This window comes from Melanotaenia boesemani, chromosome 15 (assembly GCF_017639745.1).
Source record: "Melanotaenia boesemani isolate fMelBoe1 chromosome 15, fMelBoe1.pri, whole genome shotgun sequence".
Classification (NCBI taxonomy): Eukaryota; Metazoa; Chordata; class Actinopteri; order Atheriniformes; family Melanotaeniidae; genus Melanotaenia; species Melanotaenia boesemani.
Window position 1 is genome coordinate 15,351,966 of NC_055696.1, and position 20,717 is coordinate 15,372,682.

General features: G+C 37.0%; 2 protein-coding genes across 6 annotated transcripts in view; one reads left to right on the forward strand and one right to left on the reverse strand.

Annotated features, from left to right (window-relative positions):
• Positions 1 to 8,493, forward strand: part of LOC121654442 (glucocorticoid receptor-like) — a 61,328-nt gene extending 52,835 nt beyond the window's left edge. For all 5 annotated transcript variants that reach the window (XM_042008583.1, XM_042008584.1, XM_042008582.1 and 2 more), the window contains 3 exons: positions 950 to 1,080; positions 3,853 to 4,010; positions 4,366 to 8,493. In XM_042008583.1, coding sequence (XP_041864517.1) covers positions 950 to 1,080; positions 3,853 to 4,010; positions 4,366 to 4,518 — 442 coding nt within the window. In that variant the 3' untranslated portion in view covers positions 4,519 to 8,493. The remainder of the gene's footprint in view (positions 1 to 949; positions 1,081 to 3,852; positions 4,011 to 4,365) is intronic.
• Positions 8,494 to 9,724: 1,231 nt separating this feature from the next.
• The window catches only part of LOC121654443 (rho GTPase-activating protein 26-like), an 87,446-nt gene continuing 76,453 nt past the window's right edge, over positions 9,725 to 20,717 (reverse strand). Inside the window, exons 22-25 of the mRNA XM_042008587.1 lie at positions 14,752 to 14,787; positions 14,524 to 14,634; positions 13,274 to 13,365; positions 9,725 to 11,633 (exon numbers count right to left, since the gene is read on the reverse strand). Coding sequence (XP_041864521.1) covers positions 11,545 to 11,633; positions 13,274 to 13,365; positions 14,524 to 14,634; positions 14,752 to 14,787 — 328 coding nt within the window. The 3' untranslated portion in view covers positions 9,725 to 11,544. The remainder of the gene's footprint in view (positions 11,634 to 13,273; positions 13,366 to 14,523; positions 14,635 to 14,751; positions 14,788 to 20,717) is intronic.

The window sequence follows — 20,717 nt, forward strand, 5'->3', positions numbered from 1 at the left end:
ATGGCACCAGATATAAACATGAATCAGGCATGGCTCCAGTACATTATGTGTATTTAAAGGTTAATAACGTTGTTCTGAGGGTCTACTAAACATCTAGCTGTGCTTCACTCTTCATAAATCATAAATCACTCTTTTTCTCCTGCTTTATACAGCTGAAGCACCTCTTGACACTTTCTGTCTAAAATGCTCTGATTTATCTTCCGTCTGCTTAAGGCTGCTCTCCAGAAATGCTCAGTCTCATCTGATTTGTAAAATTTAACAAATGACAGAGTGCAAACAAGCTGCTCAGTCTTTCTGTGTCAAAGAAGCCACTAGGCAAGCATTGTACGGAATAAACGAAATGAAAAGACCCCAAAAAAGTTTACACATCATATTTTCCTTTGTAAGCCTTTTACTTTTATTTTCTCCTCAACTCGGTTGTGTTTTGACCAGATATTTTCTAATTGCCTTTTAGGTTTCCCGTCTTTTTAATATTATTGTACTATTGAGGGTCAGAATTTGAATACTGTCTTATTATGTTTCACTTTTAATCTTAAACAGCTGAACCTGCTCACATTGGCGGTTTCATTTCCTACAGTGGCTTCGTGGCCTTTGCTGTGACTGAAGCTCCTCATAAACACGTAAACGCACAGCGCAGTAAAAATAGACATGAAAGGTGAAGGAGTCATTGCCATTAGCACTGCAATTGGTCAGATTGAATTGACAGTGCTGAAGCCCACAGCTATGTTTCTGGAGAATGTGCTGTATTGATTTTAGGGGTATAAAACATTATGTGGGCTGTGTGGGAGTGGAAGTGAGGTGTGGAAATCCATCCTGACTGGTTTTACAGTCTAGTTTTTCTGCGGGGCTTTCCTGGCGAGAATTGAATTACAGGACAAATAAAAAAATCTTTATGTCTAATCCAACGTACGCTGATCATTTATATTTTCCCTTTTCTTTCCCATTTCAGGGAGCGCATGAAGCTGCCCTTCATGAATGACCAGTGCGAGCAGATGCTGAAGATCTGCAATGAGTTTGTCAGGCTGCAGGTGTCCTATGACGAGTACCTGTGCATGAAGGTGCTTTTACTGCTCAGTACAGGTAATACAACTCTCCTCAATGAGTCTTAAAATATTTAATTCTTTTTCATTTGCACATTTAAACACAGAGTATAAATTAATTTATTTGATTTTTTGATAAGTTCAAACAAAAATGAGAAGCCTTTCTGAACCCATGTGTAAATCTGACCCATTCTATACAAAGTGTTCTTCAGGGTTAAAAAAAGCATTCTTGCAGCTGCATATGGTTCGGCATCATTATTTTTTGTGTAACACTGAACAAAAAAGCAAGAAAAAATAAATGTAGTTCTCTTAGCATGAATGATAAAGAGCTTTACCTCCACTGCTGAAGGCCTCGCATTTGAACACGCTGAACAGAATTGTTTTATGTGTTCGGGTTTTGCTAGGGGATTTATTTTGCTTTGTTAAAAAACAGGACTTGCAAAATACAATATATGCGTACAAAAGGCAAAAAGAAAAAGAAAGAGGGAGGAAAAACCTGTTGCGACCCCAGCTGGATATTTACAATCTACTCACAAAATCCAGTTTTGTAGAAACAGTTTTAGAGATGAGTTTCAGCTGGTGTCACCTTGGTGGGGGTTTTCTTTTTGTTTACATTAGATCTTGGAATTGGGCTTTTGCACACTTGTCATTTGTTGTCATTGTTTGGTTTAATGGTGGCTTTTTTTTATCCGTGTGTTTAAGCTGCTGAAGTGCAGATGAAGTGATTTTGCGCTCTTTCAAGTGTCACCAAGAGACACTGACTTTTAAACGAAGCAGGAGCAGTAAAATAAAAGAATATTTAGGAAAGGTTTACTTTCAGTATTGTTAGTTTTCCAGCTGTCGCTTTCTTTGCATTTTGTGATCTTTTTAAAAGATGATCTTTAATACTGCAGGAATGCAGAGCTGTGACATTTCCTTTCGAAATTTTTTATTTATAAATAAATCAATAAAACAGATTTTTAATAAAGTGCTGCTACATTTAGCTCAAAGATCTTTCTGAAAGTGGAAGTTCTTTAAAGGTTCTGCAGGCTCTGTATTCATTGAAAAGAACCAAGTGTCTGACAGAGACAGTTAACAGGAAGAATACAGGGAGGTCAAGCAAGAGCTGTTACATAATCATCACAAATTGCTTAAATAAGAGCACTTCATGAAAAACTCATTACAACAGAGCCTTTTTCCTCATTTCATTTTTGCTGAGGAAAAAAATGGATTCAGTCAAGATTTATTCAAGTGTTGTTAATTTACTCTAAGTAGATTTAATTTGTGCTGTCAAATACACACATCAGAGAGGCTGGAGAAAAAAGGTTAACCCATTCTCTCAACCTATTCAAAAAAGAAAATACTTAATGTATGTTTAAATGTGTGTTTTAAAAAAAAAGGAAAAAAATCTTTAAAAAGTGTATAAATTAATAAAATTCTTCACTTTTTGCTGAGGAGGCGGCTGTTCTCTGCCTTATTTTTGGTGAGTGGTGGGGAGAAAAAGATGCACTTCTGCTCATCTTGCAGAGGAAATTACATTTCCATACTGAGCAGTGGTTGCAGTTTTGGACCTGACAGCTATTTCCATCTGGTTCCCTCAAGGATGGTAAAACTATCAGGTCAGGACAGCTTAGGTTTGAACTGGTTTAATCATATCTCAAAAACATTAGAGTATTAAAGTCACCTATGGGAGACTTTTATTTATTATGGTTTTCATTGCAAAGTGGAAGGAAAGTCTTCACTTTTAGTGACATCAACATGTCTACCATGTGGATGTGAATAACTTATAAAAGTAGGTCAAGGTAGTTTTCCTATTAACACATTAATTACTATTAAATATGTAAAACAAACACGTATAGTAATAGGATGTCAAAGTTTCCTTAGTAGAAGTTGTAAGAGTTTTTCTGCAGGACCTTCAAACACAGAAAGTCCTGACAGCTTTCACACTGCCCTGTCTCCCATTTATCTGTCTTATTATGTAAATCTGGCAGTATGTCATGCCCTCTGTGGCTTTACATAATCCCTGCAAGTGACTGTTGCTCTCTATGGGCACGGTGCCGTGCAGCAGACTGACGAGTTCATGTGGTGATGTGGCAATTATAACAATTGCATTTTAAAGATTTAGCTGCTTCGAAAGGTAGAAGCATGAGCGCATGTTCCTAAAAACAGTCACATGTTTGATCCTAAGTGTGCAAAATCATTTGCTGTACACTCGTGGCACAGCAGCTATTAATGTTACTTACGGTTTATTTTCCGCTGCCTGCAACGGTGCTTACATGTATCTGAGTGTTTACCTAGTGCCTCCTAAGGTTACATGCTGGGGTCCCAAACAGTAAGTTTTAATGGCTATTTAATGCCATGTGTTGTTTGCTGCAGCAGAGAACAGAATAAAGAGAAGATGAGAGAAATGGCAACGCTGTTGTTAGATTTCTAGTTTGAGTTTGAGTGTGCCTAACCAGCTGTTCACTTCAAAATCTATCCAGATGGCCCACCCACTGTGGGTGAATAGGACTACATGCATATTAAATGAGTACATAAGATAACTTTTTAGAAGATGTAGACTTATTTCACAGCTGTCCTAAAAAATCCCCCCCACCAACAGCAGAGATAGAGAACTCCAGCCTGAGGACCTCACAGAAAAGTTTCCATGCCTGCCAAATAAAACTCCTAAAAATCCTGATAGGCATCAAACCATTTGGTGTTTGCAAGCTTTGGCAAATCACATTTTTTAATCAAAAAAAGTGTCACACATGATTTTAGTTTAATTTTTTTAAGTTGCAAGCTGGATAAGATACAAACCTGATGTCTCTGATTGTGTGTGTTTTGTGTGTAGTTCCGAAAGAAGGCCTGAAGAGCCAGGCGGTTTTTGATGAGATCAGGATGACGTACATCAAGGAGCTGGGAAAAGCCATCGTCAAGAGAGAGGAGAATGCCAGTCAGAACTGGCAGCGTTTCTACCAGCTAACTAAGCTACTGGACTCCATGCAGGAGGTCAGAAAATCACACACAATGAAACCTACTGTACTGAAAAGGACTTTCTCTTTGTCTGCTTACCAATCTACACTGTTCTAGTCTTAAAATGGCATCTTTGCATATTATCAATGTAATTGTTCATATCAGTCAGGCTAAGAGGCATCATCAACTGGAGGAATAAGGTCATATTGTGCTCCAGTCAATTCTGATGCATTTTCCATCTCTGCCTGTCTAAAAAAACTTTATTGAGGTAGTGAAGACCTGCATTATGTTTAGTCAAAGTTACTTTAGAAATAATTTTCCAAACTGAAAGAAAAGAAAAACTTTACATGTGATTCCCACTAATCTCTCTGCCTCTGTCTGTCTCCTCCAGATGGTTGAGGGTCTTCTGCAGATCTGCTTCTACACTTTTGTGAATAAAACCCTCAGAGTGGAATTCCCAGAGATGCTGGCAGAAATCATCACCAACCAGATACCAAAATTCAAAGATGGGAGCGTTAAACCTCTGCTGTTTCATCAGAAATGACTGCCTTACACTGTGAATCAATGCCTTAAATCCTGCCCTGCCCGAGAATTTGCTTATCCTGCCTCCCTCATCACTCTGCAGCTCCTCGGCTTTCTCCTAGGCTCCCTTTGGGGATTCTGCTGCACCCCTCCAGGCCTCAGTCTTTTAGCCTCAGAGCACAATACCTGTGGCCTCAAATGTCATATTCCAGTCCTTCAGCGGGACGTCCAACCACTGACTCGTAGCCCGTCCTCTCGGCCAACCAGGAAGAATTTGGCATCTGAATGTCTTTTGGAAAATCTATTTTTTCAGCCCCTAGCTCATGGCCCTGACCTCAGATGTCTATAATGTTTTCTAACAGCGTCCATTAGCTTCTTACTCTTTTCAGCCTACAGAGTTTTATTGCTGTTTTCACTGGAAAAACCAACACCTACAAACACAATTTCCTCCCACTGCATGACATGCACCATGGATGTAGTGATTGCTCACTTTCTGGGGTTTCCAGTAGACTCCTGGCAGTGAAAACAAAAAAAATCTGAAACCTTCTTTTTTTTTTTTCCGGACTACAGGACAATAAGGACAAATAGTTATATATACCTGACCAAGAGGAATATTCTTCATTTATTGTATGCAGACGTGCTTCGCTGACCACACATGCAGAAGTCACAGAGTATAAGCAGACACACATTCACTTGGCCAAATGTTTACACAGGATGTATCAGAGGGAAAACCAGTGCCTTTTAGTTTTTAAGCTCTTCATAGCCATCCCCTTGAAACCCATTGTTTTCTAACGTCAATATCATTCTGCATATTTTTTATCCGTTTTTAGTTTTTCGACTCTGGCAATTTTTTGTTTTCTTTCCAAGCTGACATTCTGGTGCTTATAATGTGGGAGGATCTCTCTGTCTTTGTTCTGATCAGCAAATGCGTGTGTGTGATAACAGAAAATAGTACGGATAAGAAAGCGTGAGAGCAGTTTAACATCATCAGGTCTTGAAAAAGTTCAATTGGGTATAAAAGAAGAGTTTTCCCTTTTCCAGCCACGTAACATACCATATTTTATAAATACACTTCATCTCCCAGATTATATAAACAAATGTCCTTTTCTTTATCAGTTTTGCAGACGCTGCCACCAGCATTGTGGTAAATAAACCACACTGGAATCTAAACACAGAACTGTGAGGGAGTTAAATGTTAGAATTTAGTTAAACTGAATGATTTAAAAAAAAAAAATCATACATATTGGGGGTTTTATAATCACATTGCTTTTGGATAAACACAAGTAAAAGAAATCCAGGGTGTCTTTGTTTCAGAAAATAGCCATAATGCTTTAAGTAGACCTGGCATAAAGTCAGAGCTGCCCTTTTACTGCTATCTGCGTACATACCAAGTGAATTATTCCCACAACTGGAGTTGAAAATGCAGTTTTATGAAGGTTCACTTTGCATCGCCAGATTACTTTTCCCCCTTCACCTCAGAAAATTGCCACACAGGTACATGAATGGCCAGTTTGTTTTTTTTATTTTGGAATCTAATAGGAGTACAGTGATTACGACTCAGATAATATAATTGCAGCAAGTATTGGGAAATTCTTACGAACAAACTCAACCTGAATTGTGCTGCCATAATTATCCTTCCCACATATTTCTCCGGAAATGAAAAGCAAGAATGTAACCCAGTGCGGGGAAAAAAGTTCTTAAGAAAAGGTGACCTGGCTGCTCCTTTAGTTCTGGATAAAGCGAGGGGAAAGAAACACGAAAAAAGCCGGTTAGCTTTTATCTTTAGGCATTTAAGATCATCGTGACCCATGAGACTAAGAATATGCATAGTGCCATTTTACACAGACCTACCCTTTAATCACTGTCATCTCACTGTTGGAAGAATGTGCAGTTTCGCTTAAATGATGATCTAAATCAAAGCTCAGGCTATGAGTGATTATATCACTTACGTGCATCTCACTAGTGCCAAATATGACACCAGGCTTTTACCTTTTTTTTCCCCCTGGAGATATGAAAAGGGTACTGATCTAGCTGAGATTTGGCATCATGATGTTGTTGTAATTTTGCTTCAGGGTGCTCAATCTTCAGTGTCACACACCAGCTTAAAATGGCTGATTGTTATCATCCAAGAATGAGATTCTCAAATAGTTTTTTTTCCTCTCTCTCTCACACACTCACTTATTAATTTAAGTAAGCTGTAATTTCTTCTAAAATCAAACAAGTGCTGGTCAGCGTTTTAAACATCTACCATGTGAAATAAAAATCCACACCAGCTTATTTGATGGCCAAAGCAAAAATGCATCAACAGGTCAGACGTGCATCAGCACACTTCTACCGGTCTCTCTCCCCAAAATGCCAACTGTATGGATTTTAGCCTCTCTGCTGCACACACAACTCTGAATGTCAGTTGAGAAACCAGGTAGCATGTTGCCATGGAGACCAGTCATTTGTATGTTACTGACAGCTAATGGCACAGCAGGCTCTGGATGCTACAAGCTGCTACTCAATTAAGAGTCGTTGCTTTTTAAAAATTTAGCCAATTCTGCTAAAAGGGGGGGTGTGTGACTCACACTGGGGTCGTTTTATGTACAGCGAGAGGGCTTTCGGCTTGAGTCCGCTGACTCGGCATTGAGGCTTCTCGCATTGCTGTGTTTTGGTTATTCTGGGGAAAAATTAATCTTAAAAGTTTTTTGGGTGACTTGCAGTATTACATTTGTTTCCAGGTGATGGTGCTTCAGAAAACCAGCTTTAATGTGTAGATGCAACCACATACCTGCTCATTTCTAAATAGCTATAGGTGTAAATAGCAATGCTGACATATCCAGTCTAATGTAAACCGTGTCTATTACTAAATATATTTTACATCAGCCTCAATATTCACAGCTTTTTCTTTAATCTTTCAGTACATGCTCAACTAAAGGCCTTGCGAAAGGGAGACAGAGAGCCATAGAAAAATAAGAGTTCAAATCAGGAAATAGACAAATATCAGCGCTTTTGGAGATTGATCAATTGTAAATTACTATTTTCTGTGATTTAATACATCAGCTTGATCCTCTTTGATATGACTAATTTTACTCAATCATTTTTGTACATTGAACGGGTTGAAAAAGATAAAAAAAAAAAATTCTCCGTTTGTCTGTGTTTGCTAAAGGTAGACGTGTTGAATACGTTAGAAAGTGTTTAACATGTTTGTCTTGTGAAGTAAATGTTAATTCTAGGAGTCAGTACATGATTGCTCACTGTGTTTTTAAAGATGTAAGGAAATTAAGGGGGAGAGGTAAAAAGTTTTTTTCTTCTTTTTTTTTTTTTTGCGTTTTACAAGAGTGACCAAAGCAGAGAAGAAAATAAAATATAAAAAAAATGAAAAAGTAATCAGTTACATTTTGTGTAGCATCTACTAGCACACTTCTGGGTTTATTAATTTTCCTTATTTTGATTTTTTTTTCTCTAAAGGTATTGGCTTTGGATCTCATGTTTATTGTGAGGATTTACTGGTCACTTTAAAATAAAAAAAAATAAAAATAAAAATTGAATCTGCATGTGAAAGTAAATTTTCCAGAGCCAGATGGAATTGCACTACCCTCACATTGGTTGACACAGTCTATTTTGTGTAAAAACATGCAAGATTAAGGGCAGATCATGATTCACCGATAGACCTAGCTATGGCTTTCACTGAAGTCTGTTTTGTTCGTTTTTCAGTTATGTAGATGTAATCCGATGTAATATATATATAAATATATATATATATATAAAAAACTATTAAAAAAATGTTTGCTTTAAAATAAGTTTGTATTTACACTTCTTCTGTAGTCAGTGTCAATATTTTCACCTATTTGATTAAATGTAGAATTATCTGTGTTGTTCTTTGACATTGGATTTGGCATTGTGTCGGCGGACTTGTCTGTCATCACTGGTTCAAAGCTGAAATTCAGAAGAACTGATTTCTCTTTAGTTCAAACATCTTACACAATAAAGTTTCTTGTTTTCCCAACTCTCAGCAATAGTTTGATTTGTTCATTTACCTCACCTCCCATAGTCGTTGAACATGACCTTTACTACTTTAGAGTAGTGCTAAATAATTGCTATTTAAATTTATATAACATTGTCCCAAAAAGTTGGGACACTGTAAAATTTGCAAATCTCATAAACCCTTATTTCATTCTCAATGGTACATAAACAACATATTAGATCTTGTAAATAAAACATTTAACAAAAAAAAAAAAAAAAAAAAACAGTTTGAATTTGATCTAAAACAAGTTGGAACAAGTTTTCTTTTAGAAAACTTCAGATGCAGGATTCTAGCTGCTTGAAGATCATAAGCATCAAGTTTTGACCTTTGGCCTTGCCCAATGCACACAGGGATTCCTCACTATTCTCTGACTCCTTTGATATTATAAGCTGTAGATCGTAGAATCTTAAGAATCTGCGATTTTAGGTTGAGGAACATTTTTCTAATTTTTAGATGAAGTTTTGTCACCAACTGATGAACCTCTGCCCATCTTTACATCTCAGAGAATCTGTATCCCTGAAATACTCATTTTATGCTGAGTCATGTTACTGACCTGCTAATTAACTTAATTAGTTGTCAAACATTCCTCCAACTTTATTTTTTTCCTCATTTCCTGTGGAAATGACTTTCCTAGCATTTGTTACCTCTGTTCCAAATATTCTGAGATGTGTTGCTGCCATCAAATTCAAGATGTAAATTTTTTTCAAAGGAATTGTAAAATTGTCTCAGTTTGTTGATGTGTTGTTTATGTTCTGTTGGGAAAAAGCTTTATGGGATTTGCAAATCATAGTTTTCATTTGTAAATAACACATTGTCCCAGCTCTTTTAGAATTGAAGTTGTTTGAATCTGTGAAGTGGTAATAGATAAAAGTAGCACGTATGCAAATACAAATTGGTCTTTTTATGCTCAAGGGGTATAATGATTTTAGCCAATGTTAACAAAATTTTGAGCTCTTTTTAACTAAGGACAGCACTTTTACAAAGAACAAGGTTGTCTATGTTATGGTGCTTGAGAGCCGCTGTGCTGCAGGTTTTAGATATTCCTTGCTTCAGCACACCAGACTGAAATGAACCGGGTTGAGCTAAACTGGACAGCAATCTGTTGGGGAGATTCATATAATTTTAATCAGAGGTGTCAGAGCACAGAAACAAACTGGAAAAGAACTGGAAATCTCCTGAGTTGCATTGTACAGTAAAAAAAAAAAAAAAGAGGCAGGACTAAAATCAAAACAGCCATATAAGATTTATTTTTAATTCTGTACAATCCTTCACCAAAACATCTGCAAGATTATTTAAGGCTGTGGATAGACTTGAAATCATAAAAAGAAAGAAAAAAATCTGGCAACAAAGATGGAATTAAGAAATTAAGTTAGTATCCTAAAAATACAAAATATAAAATTTCATACTTGGAAAAAAATTATACCTCATGAAAAGCTGATTTTATTTACAAGACCAATAAAACACCTCAAATGCATATAAACCAAGATTTTGCCTTTAAGTCTTATAAATAAGTTTAGATATGAACAAAGTAGTCTCATTTCACATTTAAGTTTTTTTTTTTTTTTTTTTTTTTTTTAACTTTCCCATTTGATTTTCATGTTTAAAATGCAAAAAATGTAAAAGAATTATTAACGTTCAACAAAATAAGCAGATTTATTTTTCAGAAAATTTCAAAACATTCACAGATGGTTCAAAGAAAAAGGAGAACTTCCACTCAGGAAATGAAAGGAGCTGTAAAGTAGACCGACTTTTTATATAGATTAAAGAAGTATTCTGAAAATGAAGTATTTAAGTCTTTTGAAACCCTTTAAGCTTTTATTTTCTCCTCAGTCTTGGCTGTAAGCTCTGAATCCAAATGCAAATGTCTATCTATTTTATCTGAATTTTATTTTATTTAACATAAAAACTGAAAAAAAAGGGAAAAAAGTCCCTGTGGTTGTTGATCAGATGACATTGTTAGCTCCCTCTGTGCTGTAGAGATTAATCCTCTTCTACAAAGAACCCAAATCTGCACATTGTAAAACGTACAACTTCCAGGTTGATTACAACTCCAAGAAATAGAGCGACATAGTGCAAACATGACTCATGGCTCCACACAGTGAGGCCTTGCAGCTTGGCTTGTTTTAACCAGCAGGATTTAGCTGCTACTCCTACACTTCATTGTAAACTTATGATCTGTTTGTGGAACTTGTTTGAAATTTTTCACATTTTTTTGAGAGGGCTCTACAGGGGGAAGCATTATAAACATGAACGCTAATGCTGACCATTCGGCGAACCGTTTGAGGCAATCTCATCTGCTGCTGATCTGCCCTGAGGGCCCTGCTGTTTAAATGGAGCTTTGAAACATTAGCCAGGCTGAGTCTTGTCACCATGAATTACCAAACTGCTGCAACCAGTGCTCACAAATACATTTAGAGCTGTACGACCAAACCCAATCACTTCAGTCTGTTTTGACAGGTCTAATTTCCCAAGGGCTTTAACAATGAATCAATTAATGAGGAGGTGGGGAAGCAGGTTTAATGCTGAAGGGTACTTGATCTTTATCGTGTTCCCTGTCATTTACACTGCAAAAAGTTCTCTGTATCTTCCTGATGAAAATAAAAGATGCTGAAGCAGTGGCAGTGCAGATGAAAATAAAGAAAAGGAAAATAACAAGCTTCAGCTTAAAAATATAAACTCATCTATACAGATCATTTTCTCTCACCTCCAGCTACAATTCTTTCTTTCACGCATATTCCCACATCCTCGTCACCACAACTCTGAAAGCCACCCACAAAAATCCAGTGACAGCCAGTCTTTTCTTCCAGTGAAATTTAGGGCTGTCCCCCGTCGGTCCGTTATTTTTCGTTCCTCTGTCAAATCCGTTTGATATGGTTCTTCTTGGTCCAGTTTCGTTTCCCAATATAGTCAAATCAAGAGCAAATAAACAACAGTCCAATCCATCGTAATATAATATTTAATAGGCTGAGTTTTGTGCAGTGGAATCTGGTTCTATCATGGCCAGATCAGTCCGGATGACTTTCTTTTGTCAGGCCTGGACTATAGAAACGCCACATAGTTTTCTGGTATCAGTCCTTTTCGACCATCCAAAGTCCCTTCCAACCAGCCAGGCTCCCTGGAAGCATGAACTACAGAAAAAAATAAACATTCACTTAGATTAAATAGTTAAAAAAAAAGGCTAATTTTAATACTAATCAAGCACAAATGTGTAAACTTATAACACTCATGTAAATTGAGAAAAGACATTATGAAATATGAAGAGGATGGTCTTCCTTCATATCTAAACATCCTGATCCACCCAACATTTTTATGTGGGGTCCACAGAGATTGTAAAAGAGCTGAAAAAGGCTACACGTGTGATCTTCCACAGGTTATGTACTGGCTGAATGTGAAATCCCAACTTGGTTTTGCCCATGTCATTGGCCCAAGTAAGAGAGCATGCCCACTCTGTACTCCTGTGTCCATGTATAAGCATTGTAAAAAGTTCTCAAGTGGCCAATGTGGAACCAGTGGAGAATCATATGGCGTACCCTTTTTCAGCCCACTTACAACCCATAAGATTTTTGCATCCAAATATTGGCAGAAGATAGAATCGGACAGGTGTTTCTCCGATTTACATCGATGGAAGAAACCAAATATGAACTCAACCCACACAGTGTTTGTATTTGATCGTCGCTGTTTTGTCTGAATTAAATTTGCCGCTAGTATGCAAGAAGATTAATTTCAACTGTAGTAATTAAGATAAACACTCATCACACTCATCAAATCTGTATGCTGGATCCTTAAAAAAAAAAAAAAAGAAAAAAGCTCCATGGTGACAGATGGAGCGCTACGTCCTTGGCTGCTGATGAAAAGACTGCAGTGCTCAGATACCACTTTGCGGATTACATGTCCCCCAGGTCACAATTTGGCCCAAGGGGCTCAGATGACACTGATCTGCATTACATAACTCCCAGCAGTCGTCATGCAGCTCACTCTATTTAGAGCACAGGGACCATTTGTCAACTGGCATGGCAGAAAAAAATGAACCCCTGCCACTCCTGTTGTGTGTGTTTGAAGGGAAATACAATTTCTGACATGCAAACATACGATAGTAGCTGTACAGGTCAACTCTTATTATGTATGTTAAGTGAAGCAGAACATAGCATTACTGGCTTTATATAATCAAATTTATTCAATCCAGCTTTCAATAGAGCTGAGCAAAGAAATTTAATGTGGGAGTTTAGGAAAAAATAAAGCTGATATAGGAGTCTGACAGTAAAGTGGGTGGAAAGATAAATAAAGAAAAAGACTGAAAGATCAGCCACTGTGTGCTTGTGTAGGGTTACTTTTACCTTACTTTATTTTTATCCAAAACAAAACACACTCTTCCAATCTGAAACAAATTAACATCTTTGCCATGTTTAAGAGCCATGCGTTGCATTCGCCGCAGTCTTGTCTGCTTGCCAGCATTCTCTAAGCGCCTCCAAGCACATTGCATGTTAATACAAAGTGCCAGACTAAATAACATTTAACAAATGGGAAACTACTTGACACCCTTTGGATTCAACGTGCCAATAATCATTCACAAGATTTAGTAAATTAAAAACTGTAATAAGAACCCTTTCAGAACAATTTGCATACAAATAAAAACACAATTATGAACTGTAACAGAGAAATGTAGAACCAAGGAAATGCTCATTCCTCTGGTTGACTGTGTGTGTTTCTCTGCACCAACACACATTCTTTCCCTCATCCTCACAGCCGACACACCCAGAGTAAAACTCACCGTTCTCAAAAATGGTCCCAGCGATGAAGGACAGCTCAGAGTCATGCTCTGCTTTACAGGCATACAGCGCTTGAGCCTTTCTGCCAGTGATACTGGAAGCAATAAGAGTTATAAGGTTAAATATGAATATAAATAAAGTTATCTTAGACTACATGGTAAATGGACGGACTTATATAATGCTTTTCTAGTCATCTTGACCACTCAAAGCACTTTACACTACATGTCACATTCACACACACACTCATACAGCACATCTGCTGTTATTTTCTAAGTGCTTTGCTTTAACACACACATTTATTCCTCGATAGACACATCGGGAAGACACTAAGGACATTTTGGCATGGAGTCAGGGGAAGCTTGGAACCACCGACTTTCAGGTTGGTAGATGACTGCTCTTCCTCCTGAAATTGAGTTGCCACAATGCTCATTTAACCTTTAAGACCTGATCCAACATGTGAGTATGCCCTGTGAACATGTCAACAGAGAACTTCAAGTCTTTACAGGTCAAACTTTTTTACTCTCATACATGCCATTTCTTATATTCCTGTAACCTAAACTGAACATGCCACAGGCACTGCAGTCTAAGGGGAAGGCTGGCTACTGGGGACCAGCTGTTAGCAGCTTCTACTACAACACCAAGGACACTTGAGTCTTGAAATGCGAAGCAGTGAAATGCAGTGACAGACGCTATATGCCTACCAAGGTTCAGTTGGGTAACTGCACCCATTTGAGATGCATTTTCACTACAATTTAAAAAGAGAAACTTATGTAAGAAGTACGGCTGTGACCTGTGTATAAATAGTTCAGAGCACATTCGGTCCAAGATGCTGCACTGATCCACTGAGGGGTAATTTAGTGTTTAAATTCCCTCCTTTCATGAGGGAAGATCAGAGGTCACATCCACCACATGACTGCTCCTGGAGGCTTATAGGGTAGAAGAAGCTTGCTTAAGGACATCTGGGCTTTAAAAAAAAGAAAAAAAAAAGCTTTTTTTTTTCTAGCTGTTCTTCAACAATAAACCAGCAATAGTTGAAAATTTGAAAAAAAGTAAAAAAAAAAAAAAAAAAACATTCACATATAATTAACTTGAATATTAAATTACCAAACACCTCCTGAAATTAAGTTGCAAATTGATTTCTTTTTTTTTCCTCATTTCACTTCACATATTTACAGATTACGACTAATGTCTGCTGTCACTTCTCTGAATTACAAACAGGCTTTAAATCGTTTCACAAGCAGAGTCAACCAACCTGACAGGAGAAGAGTCACTGGAGGCGGAGGACACTGGCTGCGGGCTTGAAGGGGCAGAGAACATTGGCCAGGAGGGAGAACGTGGCGAGGTGGGACTGGGAGATGTTGCACTGATGGGCACATTCACACAGAGTAACACACTGATATCACAAACTGTATGTTTACTGTAGAGTTCTGAGAATTAGCCATGATGGCCAGAGCTTTTGTTATTTATTTATTTTCCTTACCTGGTTGGAATGCTGCTGCGGATCTTTGGGTTCAACCTAAAAAATACACAACCAATGAAACGAATTACTTAAACAGATCATATCAGCTTTCCTGTTTTTTTTTTTTTTGTTGTTGTTGTTTTTTTTGTTTTTTTTAATGAGTTATCATGTGTTATTTTATTGTGTTCCAGAATCCTGAATTTTCTTCCTGAAACCCCCTTAAAATAAAATGATAAATCTGCACTGCAGCTAAAGCTAAATATAAAATGTTTTGTTATTGAGAACTGATTTATTCAGCCTTCGTCTCTACATACAGTTGTGAGACTTTTTCTGACTTTATAAAAATGTTAGTCTCTAATATTCTAATTTCTAAATGGTGTGTCACCTTGGTGCCGTAAAATGTAATTTATCCCTCTGTCTGAGCAAGCTGTGTGCATGCATCAATCCATCTGTCATTCAGTCCATCTAATCCAGTTCTGCAACATACTGGTAAACCGACACTGACAGCTACTAAACAGTTCACGCAAACAGCAAGAACAGGTTTTGTAACATGATTAAAGATTTTTTTTGTCTTTATTTTTGGGGTAATTGTTATAAACATGAATTACACACAAACAGTATTCAGACTTAAACAGAACACCTGTCATCCTGTATTCATATTGCAGCACTGACCACTACAGCCTGCTGTGCATTTTCTGAAGCCCGTTTCTCCATAATTAAACACTCATATGAGCTAAAATAATACCGAGAAAACCTCAATGGGCTAGACTCAACAAATGAGTTGTCACTTAGTGTTTATACTCTTATAGCATCAAGTTCTGAGAAAAGCCTTTTGTGCAGAACTTCCTGTTCAGCGCACTCAGGGAAAGAATTAAGATTTGAACTTTTCTATTTTTGAAACAAGCAAACTTGTACCAAAACAGGAAGCTTTGGGCACTGAAAAGAAATCAATAGCTTTTAGAAGACTGAAGATGTAAGCTGAAATCAGGGAATGTGAGGACGTTGTTGACAAAACTTTATTCATAAGTCACTTTTTATCATAAATTATACATGAATGGCTAAAATATTACTTTCAAAAAGCTTTAAGGTTTAGGATTTCTATCACACATATCAAGAAGAAGAGAAAAAGGACATGTTTAAAAACCTTTTTATGAAAGCAGTTTCCAAATTTAGTCCCATTCATGACTGTTTCAGCCACATTATAATGTGAATTGATGGTTAAATAATTCCTTCGCTGTCACATTCCAAATGGCTTGATTCACACACTGTAAACTGCAGCACGTCACTTAAAAGCTCTTGGAGTGACACTTCACTACCTGCATGTAACAATGGTTCGTGTAAGCAGCAGAACAATTTGTAATTATCTATAGTTAGTAAGATGAAAGACTGAGGTCTGCTCTTTTTAAACAGTGGCAATGTTCTCTTCTCTGCTGTATTCACAGAAAACGAAGGCCATGAGGCACCTTCCCAGAGGGCTGATGTGAAACAGTCCATCCATCTTCTGGTTGCAGGGGCAAGAGACGGTACTTCCTGGACAGGTTGCCAGTCCATCACAGAGACAAACAAATACTTAAACCCATAGGGTGAGTTTATAACCACCAATTCACCAAGAATGTATGTTTTTAGACTGTGGGAGGAAGCTGGAATACCTGACGAGAACCACATGTGCACAAACAAGAGTGGCCCAGGCAGAGGTTCGAACAAGAAGCCCTCTTGCTGTGAGAAACAACGTTGCTTTCTTATTTGTGTGTTTATGTTGTTTATCGCTCACTATTTCCTGTCAGACTAAATGTGGTCTTTCTTTAAGATGTGTATTGTTATGTTTTAAACCACAAATGAACACCTTAGCACTACTCTGCATGGCCAGATGGAATACTTTGACTACTTCAGTTAAGATTAAATAAAAGCAAATGCACATAAAATCAGTATCTATGCCTGTTGCATGGACACAGCATGCAATTAAGCCATATGCCAGGTTTTCATTCAGGCTTTTCACTCACACATGGGTAAAGTACTTACTCACATCTGCTGTTTCAATGTCTTTCAGCCTTTGTGGCGTTCAACTCACCCTTCAACTACTCCATTCATCAGAGATCTTACAAGAGGGAGGATTTCCAGCGGATAATTAAGATACTGATGCAGTTTATAAATCAGTGCAGTCCCATTTCTTCTGCTTTTCAAATTAACATTTTCTTCCATTTTCCAGGCACGTTGTCAAACACCAATACCGACAATGTGTTACTGAGTCAATGAACGGATTTCAGGTAAAATTTAGTCCCTGCATCCAATTCACATTATGCTGGACAGCTGATTTGATTTAACATATGTCTTTCCTTTCCTCCCCCTCACACTGATAGGCCATCAATTTATTTTGTCACAACAAACTCATTCACCCCTCCACACACACATCACAGTCAGTAACAATGAAGCAGACACACTGCAAGCCTCCTCACAGTCCAAAACACTGACAATGTCAGTAACAGCTGACATTTAACAACTTTAATATGAACTAAAAACGATAAATACAATCTTTATGTCTGATTATGGTGTCTGCTGGTTAAAGTTTATTTACGAAATGCTCTTTTAATTAGCTTTCTTTTCATTTAAAAATGTGATAAGACCTGTTCTTGTTAAGACCTGGATACGGGCTGTCTGAAATATTTCAGTAATGAAAATCATTCTTTAAAGTGGCGTCTTTTTTAAAACAACATAATTAAGGCAAACATTATCTGTGTGTTTTAACAATTAGAAAACAAAAACTCAGTGAAGAGGTGAGAGTTCAGAGACATTAGGGTTGTAAAGCTAAGTGCATGCCTATCTGTGTAAATTATGACGCAGCGTCAATGTATATTGTCTTGAGGCCATTCTTCAGCAGAAATACAATATGTACTATATTTTGTGTGACAGCTAAACAATTACGTTTAATTCTCAAGATGTTCTCCTTTAAGGGCTAGGATGGTTAGATCTTTGTCTTACACTCTATACTTCACTGAAAATGCAAGTTGCCCTAATATTTCACCTTTAGTTGAAAGCGAGCAGAATGTCACAGAGGTGTAATCTACACACAAGTTCTCTGAACTCAAAAAAAAGAACATCTTAATTTCATTTTAAAACTACGTGAACCTAAAATATGACTGTGAGTAATCAGTTTAACTTCGTAAGATCTAATCTCTTCTGAGGATTACCAAAATGTGAGAAAGATGAACTGTATCTGTTTTATGTGAGGGTAAAATAATATGAAAACTATGTAGTAAAAGAAGCAGGAGCAGTCACATGTGTCCTGACAACTGGCACCTAATGTTTGTGTGTCTTTAAATTGGTGTTTGTGCTGTGAGGAGGAAATGTCAATTTTCCTATTAATTTATGGCATTTTTCTGCCATGAGACAGAAAATAACTAAATGACTAAAAGATGAAAAATGGGTCCATGATCCAGAAAAAGGTAAACTGCTGATTTTAGGTCATATTTTTGGATAACTGTAAGAACTCACATTGGTGTGATTTGTATACAGAATTAAAACTATGACAGTTTCCATCTGAAAATAAATAAATCAATAAATAATTTGGTCCAGCAGTCAGTAATGACAAAAATGAAATATTGTTCTCTGCTTTCCAAGAAAAATCTAAGACATGTTGCTCCTGGACATTAAAGAAGATCTGAGCTAGTTCAGCTGGATGCATTTAATTAATCATGTTTTGTTTTTTGTCTTATTTTAAAGCCACCATTCCACCACTGGAGAAGTTTTAGTTTTGTGTATAAGCAGTCTTGAAAACCTTGAACATAAAAGGCAGGCGGTTGAGCATAATAGGAGTATATGGAGAGCTATCTTTGGACGACAGAGCAGATGTCTGGTTTTCTGCCCTCTGAAGCTATTATATGGGCTTATATAACATGCACACACCTGTTTTTTTTTTTGTTTTTTTTTTGGCTTCTGACGCTTATTAAACACCAAACTAATTTTAAGTGAGAACTCCTGAACTTAAGCTTTAAATAGGTTTTGTTGCAGGAATTTAAAGGGGTTTAAAGTTTTATTTTTACAAGTGATGAAAAAGTCAAAATGTCCAACAGCAGAGGTTGAGACATTCTTTTTTTTCTATAATAATTGTAATGTTTAAGTACATATGTAGGTATAGATATATGAAATAGCACATTTATTAGGCAAGAAATGCTTCTTTATACATATTACTCACAAGGATTACTCACTTAATTATCAATATTCCAACTTACTTTCCAAGCTTAGTACTACTAAAGCTGATCTTTTTAACCTATTTAAGATATATTTAATATTTAAGCTCTGTTCAACTTTAAAAGAGCCTTACTGAGAAATACATGTTGGTCAGTAATGATCTAACTGGTCAAAACTGGTGTTGTATGTCTTCTGATTTGAAATATATAATTATTACTCTATTCTTCTATTTCAGTACACTTAGGCTTATTATGCGGTATGTATGTTATGGATTATATAACATTGTTTTCTATTAAATATTAGAATATATATATATATATATATGAGCTTCTGACTACTGTGCACACAGGTTTTTAGGCACCAAAGCATTTAAAAATGTGTCAGTTCATTCCAAACAAAGTGAAACAGTGATCGCTGTCTAATCAGGTGCCCTCCAGTTAGTATTTAGGGATAAGAATCCAAACATGAGTTTCTGTAGGTATTTTGCAACATGCTGTAAGATCATTACTGAACTCTAATAGTTTTGTCATTCAGAGGCTTTGTGTTTTAGTCTCTTTGTACAAGATATTTTCATTTGTGAGTAAGATGACACACACACACAGTTTCCACAGTATGAGAGTGATTCTATAAGCGGACTCTCTACCATCATCATGAGTGTTCCACCACAGCTATCATTGATTTGGCAGCTCGTTTGTGATTCACACTTCACTTACTATTTCATCTAGACTGCTTTGGAAATACACATTCTCTCCTCCAAAAGGTAAAGAAAAATCCAGAGATGCTCAAGTAGTTGGAAATTACTCAGCAGCTATCTTCAAATCTAAAAAAAATTTTCATCCAGTGTTGAAGTACAGCTGATAAAGATCTGACCACATGCTGCCCTTTATTCCGGTATGAAAACAAAATATACCTTTATAAGAAAAAAAGAAGCATGTTGTTTTGCAGGGAGGTATTTTAATTCTTTTCATACATGTAGTCAATAAGGACAAACATAAACTGTCACACGTATGAACACTGGACAGTTTTAATGTATTTGTGTCATTATAAATAAAGAAGGGGGCATTTAAAAATAGGATCTTACATACTATTATCACTGCTGGCAGATTGTTCAGTACTGTGGGTAAATGACTCTTTGATGTGACCTGGAAAGCAAAGCAAAAGAAAAAGCTTTTTCATTTCCAATGTGCCATCTGTGCTCCGAAATATCTCTATCAGACCCTGTCTCTGCTCAGCATGTTTTTCTCATCCTTTCTCTCCTTAAATCATCATATGGATGATTTTTCTCTTCAGTCTCTGTGCAGCATCAGGAAAGGAACATGTCCTTTGAGGCTTTCACATTTCAACATCATCAAATTTTCCTGAAGTCCTAAATGCAACAACACATCTATGGGTGGAAGAAGTAATTCAACTTATGTTCACTTATAATTACTCATTCACTTCTTCTCGTGTAAAAGCTAACACTTTAGTGGAAGTGTAACATGTCTTAAAAAACACAAAATCTGAGTTCTTGCTTACTGGGTTGAGGAAAAAAATGATCTTGTGCACAAATAGAGGAAGCACAAGACTGTTACCTGCCACTGCAGTGGTCTGCTGCAAAGACCAATCCAATACAAAGGTGTAGTCTGCAAGGTCACAAGGAAAGCAAGGATAGTTCATAGCATCTATAGGTTTCTATCACCTTGGCTATTATTATAGTTCCTTAATCCACTTTAAGCAGAACACTGAACAACAACAGAGTACATGCAAGGAAAGGGCCAGTCTGCAAACTCCCCAAAAGGTGGTTGGGTGGCTGGTTAGCTCAG